General features: G+C 35.1%; 1 protein-coding gene across 1 annotated transcript in view; it reads right to left on the bottom strand.

Moving 5' to 3' along the window:
- The window catches only part of IQCM (IQ motif containing M), a 735830-nt gene that overhangs the window by 495884 nt on the left and 229671 nt on the right, over positions 1 to 10275 (bottom strand). The window contains exon 9 of the mRNA XM_042782394.1: positions 8692 to 8796. Coding sequence (XP_042638328.1) covers positions 8692 to 8796 — 105 coding nt within the window. The remainder of the gene's footprint in view (positions 1 to 8691; positions 8797 to 10275) is intronic.

The raw sequence follows: 10275 nt of genomic DNA on the forward strand, positions 1-10275 counted from the left end.
TATATATGTGTGTATGTATACCTTTCCTTATGTCCTAATCTTCTTCATCCTCTTTCATCTACTACTACCACTGCCATTTATATTACTACTACTACTACTATATGACTACTACTACAGCAATAGATCTACAGTTTCTTATCTGAGAGTCTAATATACAAAAACTCTGAAAGAAAACATTTATAACACATATGGCGGCAACCTTAATTTACTTTTGGTTGCAATGTTTGACCTAAACGAACAAAAGGCCTAAATAGTGACCTATATCTCCCATTTAATGAGCATATTTCTATGCTTCACTGCAAAATTAATGTATTTAATCATAAGTTTCTGTTGCAGATATATTTATCTTCTTATATGACTAAAATTCAAAATTTTCTAAATTCCAAAACATGACTGACCACAGGGATTTCAAATAAAGAATTATGGGTCTGCACAACAACTACCAGCTACAACTTTTACTACTGCTGCTTTTTCTGCCACAAACTGTGCCTTTAAGTAGCTCTACATTTATTATAAGGAGCTCTGGTGGTGTAGTGGTTAAAGCATTTGCTGCTAACCAGAAGGTCAGTGGTTCAAAACCACCAGCTACTCCCTGAAAGAAAGATAAGGCAGTCTACTTCTGTAAAGATTTATAGCCTTGAAATCTCTATGGGGCAGTTCTACCCTGTCCTATAGTGTTGCTTTGAGTCAGAATTGACTCCACGGCAGTGTTTTTTCTGGTATATTTATTATTCTAATTCATTCTAACATCTCAGCATAAAAGTACGTAACTAGAAAGTTTTTGTCCAATTTATTTATTGTTTAATGAACGCACTTAACTCTTTAGACATTTTTTCCTAATCTTTTAAAAAAGTAAATTATAACAAATCTAAATCAACACAATATTAATAGCCACAGCAATATCCAGCACCTGTAGCTATAATCCTGACTACTGGCACTTTCTATGTCTACTTATTATTACTGTTAAAGTTTTCATTCATATTCAACATCCATGTCTGATGCATTTTGTTTGATGAAAACAAGCTAATTAGTGCTGAACCTTCTCTAGTTCATAAATTTATTCCTGAGAACATTAGAAGGAAGTCAAGTGAGACATGTTCAGTAACAGATGTTTGCCTGTTTTGGCTGCCTTTTTACAGTTTGTTCTCTTTCATTACTTTTTAAGAAATTTAGTTAATGTTCCCTTTACTACAGAACAAGCATACCTGACTTCCCAGGAGGTAGGAGTAGGTGGTGGGATTCCCTAGGGTAGGCAAATTCTCTTCATTCTTTTAAATTTCTAATATGTGCTCAAATGCTACAGTCAACTTTTCATTCTTCCATCCAGGTTTTGATGATAATCACATGCCAGTTTATCTCAAAAACGAATACATATATTTACAGGCAATTGTGGAATTAAAACTATTGCCTACACTATTAGCAATGCAGATAGGTCTCTTCTCCTGAAATATTTTTCCATCTGAAGATAGCTTGAACTGAGGGATATTTATCATTGAGAGAATTTGGTTAAATCTTTTGACTTGTACAATAAACACAGATTGTGAAGTAGTTTCCAAGAGTAAAAATCCAATGGTCTTTCATGATAAAATAAATGGGGAGCATAGATTAATATTTTTCTCTATAAAATTAAATTGATCCAAAAATATACTTTTTTAATTATCCCACTTATTAAACTACTCCTCCACTTTTGAGGAATATTTAATGTGAATGGGATTGTGATGGGATTTAGGTAGTAGTACAGTGGCAAATCTAGGTAACAATATAATCCAAATCTTGGATTTGCCAATAATGCTTTCTTTTTAAAATTTAACAAAAATAGTTGAAAATCCTTAATTTGAATGATCTATTTATTATTACAGGAGTTCTGGTTTTGCAGTGCCTAGGGCTTTTGACTGCTAACCAGAAGGCTAGTGGTTCAAACCCACCAGCCAGTCCTCAAAAGGAAGGCTGGGCAGTCTACTTCTGTAGTGATACCACCTCGGAAACCCAAAGAGGGGTCGCTATGAGTCAGATCCAACTCAACAGCAGTGCATTGCGTTGTATATTTATTATTGCAGAAATTTTGCATTGAGTACTCTATTTTTCCAATAAATATCATCTTATCTTGGATAATAGTAGTAACTTTTACCTAAAACTTTCAAAAAATAAAATGAATGATGATTATAAAAATAACCATTAGGCTCACTTAATGCTGCCATAAGGCAACATGACTATTGAAATATTGGCATTTAAATTTAACTGTGTAAATCAAAAAACATATATGTTTCAATGTAATTCGGAACAGAATCAAAATGTTAATATTTCATAGGAAAAGAAATATGCATTTCAAAATTAAAATTTGAAGCTTGATGATAATACATAACATTGGCCATCATTACTTCTTGTAATAGGACCAAAACAAGCAAACAGACAAAAGGTTAAGGAAAGTAAAGTTCTGGAGTGCTATTCATAATGTCAAAAAAAATCATAGTTAATTTGCTATGAACTCAGAGCCTGGCTTAATTCACAATAAGATTTTCAAAAATCATTTTCATGTCTACCTGAAATCATTATATATATATATATATATATATATATACACACACACACACACATATATATATATACACATATATGATTTAAATAAATAGAAACATTTAATAGTTGTGATGATTTGCACTAATTCTTAATAAAGAAAGAAAATTTCAGCAAAACTTAAATTGTGTTAGAACTCATTAACAGGGAAGTGTCTGGTCTATAAGTGAGACAAAAGATCTAAAGGAAAAGCAGAAGGAATACAAGTTATATAGGCAAAGTTGTATAAGAAAAAGAAATAACCCTGGCAAAAAAGCGATTAGTTAATTCCAAGCTACATTCTTTACATGGCACATTGTGAACTTTGGTTGCCAGTTCATATACTATAGCTAAGGGAGCCATTGCCAACTGATTGACTTAGTTTTTGGCTCCTGGAAAGGTCAAGCATTTACAGAAATAGAAAATTTTCTGACATGAGGCTTAGCATAAGTGACTTCATGTTGGACCTAAAGTAATTTGGTTAACACTAGAAATACCAGAAAGTTAACATCAGAAAATCTTCTTTTATCAAATGCAGATTACTAAAAGAGAAAATCATGAATATGAAAATAATTATAATATCTCCTCAAATATTTTGAAAGAGGGATGAAAAAGAACAGAGAAGAAAATGTGATGTAGAAAAAAGAAATGAGCAAATACGTTTTACACAATGAAAATTAATAATTTTTTGTTATGTAATAAAATAATTCAAGTGAATGCCCATAACTTTTTAATAGTACAATTTTGTAATGAATTACCAAAAGCAGTATTAAAACAAAAACCACATTAGGCCAATAATAGAAATTGATTTTTATTTAATATAGGATTTGCAAACCATGGTAACATTTCAACTAGGGAGTCAAAAATATTCCAGGGAGGAAAGAAATTCCAAATATTCTTATACCCTATTTCACTGACATTGCTGTGGAATAATGCTGGGACAGAACTGATAAAAAACAATTTGTGGTCAGAAAGGATTTCACACAGCAGTGCCTTGAAGAACAATTAAAGTAGTCACTGATTTACCCTAAAACACAGCTCTAGTATGGACCTTGGTGTCTCTTTTTCTCATAACTGACTGAACACAGATAATTGTTCAAAAGAGCACAATGCCTAAGGCAAAGTAGTCTTTACTAATTTGCCAAGACCACCATTTGGCTTATAACAGAAACCAGTTGTCTCAAGGCTCAAGTTCCAAAAGGACATCTCAGGGCAATGGTCTTCATGGTTACTCCACTTCTGGGGACCCCACAAATCTTGATTCCTGGAAATTTAAACCTCTGTTTCTCAGAAGACATCTAAAGTTCCAAATTAAAAGGGAGAAATCTCCTTAGACTCTCCTTACATTCACTTTTACCAATAACACTAAAGAAAATTCTCTAGAGAAAAGTAAACTATTTCAAATATTAAAAATAAGAAAAATTTCCCAACTTGTCAACAATTCTTAAATCAAAATTAAACTATAAGAAAGCATAACTCTAATACCAAAACCAGGGAATGACACCACTAGAAAGGAAAACTACAGACCAATATCCCTCATGAGCATAGATGTGAAACTCCTTAACAAAATCCTAGCCAACAGAATCCAACAGCATATCAAAAAAGTAATACACCCAGACCAAGTGGGATTGATATCAGGTTTGCAAGGGTGGTTCAACATCAGAAAAACAATGAATATAATCCACCACATAAACAAAAGAAAAGAACCATATGATTATATTAATTGATGCAGAAAAGGCATTTGATAAAATCCAACCTCCATTCCTGTTCAGAACTCTCAGCAAAATAGGGACAGAAGGGAAATTCCTCAACATAATAAGGGGATATATGCAAAGCCAATGGCCAACATCATTATTAATGGAGAAAGACTCAAGGCATTCCCCTTAGGAGTGGGAACCAGACAGGGATGCCCTCTATCACCACTTCTATTTAACATTGTATTGGATGTTTCTTGCAATAAGGCAAGAAAGAGAAATAAAAGGTATACAAATTGGCAAAGAGGAACTAAAACTATCTCTATTTCTGAATGCTATCATCCTGTACATAGAAAACCGAAGGGAGTCAATTAAAAAAAAAAAACTAATGTAACTAATAGAGAGGTTCAGCAAAGTGGCAGGATCCAAGCTCAACATACAAAAATGAGCTGGATATGTCTACACCAACAAAGTGTCCTCTGACAAAGAAATAAGGGAAATAATACCATTTACAATAGCTACTAAAAAAGATAAAATATCTAGGAATAAACCTCACCAGAGACACAAAAGACCTATAAAAAGAAAACTATAAAACACTGATACAAGCGACAAGAAGGGTACTACCTAAATGGAAAAACCTACCTTGTTCATGGATAGGTAGACTGAATACTGTGAAAATGTCAATACTACCTAAAACAATCTACACATTTAATGGAATCTTGATCCAGATTCCAACAAAATTTTTTAAGGACATGGAAAAACCCATTATAATTTCATATGGAAGGAGCTCTGGTAGCATAGTGGCTAAGGCACTTGACTGTTAACCAGAAGGCTGGCGGTTCAAACCCACCAGCCACTCCTCAGAAGGAAGAGGGGCAATCTACTTCCGTAGTGATACTGCCTTGGAAACCCAAGAAGGGGTCACTATGAGTTGGGGCCGACTCGATGGCACATAACAACAACAACAACAATTTCATATGGAAAGGAAAGAGACCTCAGATAAGCAGAGTACTTCTAAACAAGAAAAACAAAGTGGGATTTCTCACACTCCCAAATCTTAAGAACTACTATACAGCCACTGTAGTCAAAACAGCATGGTATTGCTACAATGATAGACCAATGAAACAGAATCAAAAGTCCAGACATAGACGCATCCATCTATGGACAACTGAACTTTGAAAAAGGTCCAAAACCCATTAAATAGGGAAGAGACATCCTCTTTAACAAATGGTGCTGGCAAAACTGGATATCCACCTGCAGAAAAATGAAACAAGACTCATATCTCACCCCATACACAAAAACAAACTCAAGCAGGATCAAAGACCTAAATGTAAAACCCAAAACTATAAAATTCACCAAAGATAAAATAGGGGCAAATCTGGGAGCCCTAATTTACAGCATAAATAGACCATCAATCATAACCCAGAATGCACAGAAGGTAGAAGAGAAGCTAGATGACTGGGACCTTTTAAAAATTAAATTCTTATGCGCATTGAAAGACTTCATCAAAAGGGTAAAAAGAGAACCTACAGATTGGGAGAAAATATTTGCCCATGACATATCTGACAAAGGACTTACCTCCAAAATCTATAGAAAACTTCAACACTTCAACACCAAAAAGACAAATAACCTAATTCACAAATGGGCAACTACAGATCAATATCCCTCATGAACAGACACTTCACCAAAGAAGGTATACAGGTGGCCAACAAACACTTAAGAAAGTGCTCGCGATCATTAATTATTAGAGAGATGCAAATCAAAACAACAATGAGATTTCATCTTATCCCAGCAATAATAGCAAAGTTCAACAGGTCAGAAAATAACAAATGCTGGAGAGGGTGCAGAGAGATAGGAACTCTTGTGCACCGCTGGTAGGATTATAAAATGGTACAACCATTGTGGCAAACAGTATGGCGTTTCTTTAAAAAACTGAAAATAGAAGTACCATTTGACCCAGCACTTCCATTACTAAGAATATATCCTAAAGTGGTGAGAGATAGCACACGGACAGACTTATGTACATGTATATTCATCGCAGCACAATTCACTATAGCAAAGAGATAGAAACAATCTAAGTGCCCATCAATGGATGAATAGATAACCAACTTATGGTATATGCACACAATGGAATACTATGCTACATTAAAAAATAATGAGGGATATGCAAATCATCTCACAATGTAGATGAACCCGGAGGACATTATGCTGAGTGAAATAAGTCAATCACAGAAAGACAAGTACTGTATGAGCCCATTACTATAAAAAGACAATGAAGGGTTTGCATGGAAAAAGGAACTAACTTTGTAGGTTACCGGGATGGGGAGGGAAGGGGAGGGATTAATTTTGGGCTATTTGAGGCATACAAACTGACATGGGTAAGGGGAGGGATATACGGAAAGATTGTGACCACCATGATAACATTAGGAAATGGGAGGACACTGAATTGTGCACATAAGAGATAGCCCACAGATGCTAATACCAACCGATGTGTTCACAAAACTGCATTACCATTAACACCAAACACCAGGCTACAGATAAACACATAAACACCTGAGAAGATCAGATGGGGGTCAGTGAATAGGAGTATACTCTAGACGAAAGACAGATTCAGCTGAGGCTAATCTTGCACAGACATCAGTGATACAAAATACCTGCAATCATTATAGAAACAATAGAACACAGACACGGAGTAATCCCTCATAGACACCCAGACACTATGGGAGAGAGATCCAATAGATCTACTGTCTCAGGACCATATTACTGGGGAACACCAGACTCAATTGGCACAACAAAATACATAAAAGCCTTGCTCTGCATCCTGCATTGGTGACTAGTAACTGGGTTCTTAAAAGCTTTCAAGTGGCCATCTAAGGTGCAGCTAACAGTCTCTTAGTGTTAGAAGTAAAGAAGAATGCAAAAAAAAAAAAAGAACCAAGGGCATTTGTAAGCAATCAGCCATAGGATATGATGGCCCTTGAGACCAGAAGAAGTAGATGGTGCCCAGCTACCAATGCCAACCACTCAGAAAAGAATCAAATCTGAAGATCCTAGATAGAGTTGAAGGAAAAAAATAGAACAAAATCCAAAAACTCAATAATGACCATAACTACTAGTCAGAGGCAGTCTGATGAGGCCCCCAATACTATGGCCCTGGAATACATTCCGCATCTGGAATAAAACTCACCCCTAGGGTCTGGCTCTCAGCCCAATAGTTAACAAGATGTACATGTAGACCACTCAACCCAGGATGACACACCCACATACTCTATATGGTAATACATCCCTTAGAGCAATGGACCAAGGGGCACCAGAAGACCAACATTCAGTTGAGGAAATGCAGGACAAACAAGAGTGCATAAATATGAGGGGCACAGGGGGAGGGTTATAGAGTAGGGAGGGGAGGAGACTGGGTTAGGTTTGGACATGGTAAATGGGGAGTGAAACTAAATGTATGTGTAACGCTGAATGTAAAACAAGCTCTTAAAATAAATTTAAAAAAAAAAGAAAAAAAGGAGAAATTGTCTTTTGCATGTCAAGAAGAAAAATAATTTGCAATGTGAAAAAAGGAAAGCATGAGACAGATACATATATTCACACACTGAGAACACATGGGAGAATTTAAAAATACAGACATTCATACAGTGAGGTACAATGTTACAAAATAGTATTTTATGGTCCTTGAGGAAACGCTTGCTAAAAATACCTGAATCACATGTGTTTCTACAATTATTTACATAAAGACATCTTAGAATTGTCCTGAGTAATAGATGAGTTTTAGGGGAAATCTCAATTCCACATTGAGGTCAGTTTCCCACACCCCAAGTTAGAGAGACCTCATTCAGAACACCATCAATATGTGATTGTGAAATTCTCTTTGATTTTTCATGCTCCTATTTCTCATGCTCCTAACAGATGTTGTCTTCAATCTCTATTAGTCCCCATTATATTTTCTTGATGCTACAGGGGTGATGTAGTGCCTAAGGCATTTGACTGCTAACCAGAGGTTGGTGGTTCAAACCTACTAGCCACTCTGTGGAAGGAACACTGAGCAATCTATTTCCGTAAAGATTTACTGCCTTGGAAACCTAAAGGAGGTCGCTATGAGTCATCAACTCAATGGCATTGAGTTTAGTTTTTTTGTTTACTATAACATTTGGTACAAACCCTGATAAAAAATGGTCACTTTTACTATTAGAACTTTTCAAATGAAAAATTATACTATATTTTAGGTTAAGTTAATCAGCAATATTTACTTCTATGTTAAACAGAAGACAGTTAATCAGACAAAATAACAGAAGTAAAGCAATCCTTCAGAAGAAACATCAATCATCTTAGGAACAAACATGGTAAAATCTCACATGTTGTATTAAAATTAATCTAATAATTTCCAAGAAAAATGGTAGTTCATCTCTACGTCCAGTTTTACAAATACTTACTCTACAATACTCCCGCAAAAATGATCCAGAAAAACTCTGTCGACTTGGTTCATAAGTAAGACGGAAAGACTTTGGTGATGCAATTCCTCTCCAGTCATAGAATGATCTGTCTGTTGGAAATACCAATGTAGGCTATTTATCCAGGAAAAGTACCCACTGATCATATTGCTTAATGTTACAAAGAAGAACTCAAATCATCTTTATGGGCCTACCATTCTTTATTAAAATCACATATTGTCATCAAATCAGACAGAGATGAAGCACTGAATATACCAAAAACATACAGAGGCTAAAATTAATTGGTTCCTGCATATGGTACCACTCTCATGTTTTTATTGCTTAGTTTGCCCATCAGAAACTAACAGCATCAATTCTCTTTACTCTCTTCTTCAAGAGCATTGACTTCCTTTACTAAAGGAGGCTTGAAGCAAAATCATATTTGTTAATAGCATTTGTAAAAATGGGAGCTCTTGTGGTGTAGTGTCTAAGGCATTTGAATGCTAGCCAGAAGGCTAGCAGTTCAAACCCACCAGTCACTCCTTGGAAAGAAGGTTGGGCAATCTACTTCTGTAGTGATATCACCTCAGAAACCCAAGGAGGGGTTCCTATGAGTCGATCTGACTCAACAGCAATGAGGTTTAATTTATTTGTAAAAATAAAAGAAAAACTTCTCTGTTACATAAGAACTTTAAAGGAAAATTCTGAATTATTATAAAAGATCAAGTCTTGAAATTTCACTCTAAAATGAATTATTAGAAGTATTTAAGGTAATTAGGTTGAAAGAGCAAAGGCTTAGCTAATATATACATATTTCTTCTATCTCGTGGCAGTTGCTACATAGGATTTCTGCAGAAACTGTTTATATCATGTGGAGGAAATTTAAGATTTATTTATCCATTTATATCTCAGATTATTAATCATTTTTTAAAAAGGAAAATTCAGTTCAGTCCTGCCTTCTATATGAATCAAACTATTTTCTTATCTCCAATTTCCTTTTTAACTACTTGCTCATATGCATAGTTTCATTCCTGAAATTTGCAATTTAATAGAGTCTTCCACGGACTGGTTCATTTCATATTAGGAGCTCTGGTGGTGTAGTGGATAAAGCACTTGACTGCTAACTGAAAGCACAGTGGTTCAAAACCTGCCAGCTGCTTTGAAGAAGGAAGATGAGGTGATCTACTTCCATAAAGATTTACAGCCTCAGAAACCCGATGGGGGTCACTATGAGTCAGTAATGACTCAATGGCAGTGAGTTTTTTCGTTTGTTTGTTTTTGTGTTTGGTCCATGGACTGGTTAATTTCATATAGATTTAGAGAAAACACGAAAGTAATGTATTCTCTCATCTCATTTCTTCAATTTATTTACAGGATTATATATAAATGTCCCACAGGGAAGCATAGAGATAATAATGTTAAATAATAAAAACATGTGAGCTTGGAAAGACCCTAACTATACATGCACACCCAGACATACATATACATGTACACACACATGCAAACTTATCTCACATAAACATCTTGACACACTTAAGTTTATATATGTGTGTGTGTGTGTGTGTGTGTGTGTGTGTGTATATATATATATA

Source organism: Orycteropus afer, unplaced genomic scaffold (genome assembly GCF_000298275.1).
Source record: "Orycteropus afer afer isolate SDZICR_OR568_19922 unplaced genomic scaffold, OryAfe1.0 scaffold00297, whole genome shotgun sequence".
NCBI lineage: Eukaryota > Metazoa > Chordata > Mammalia > Tubulidentata > Orycteropodidae > Orycteropus > Orycteropus afer.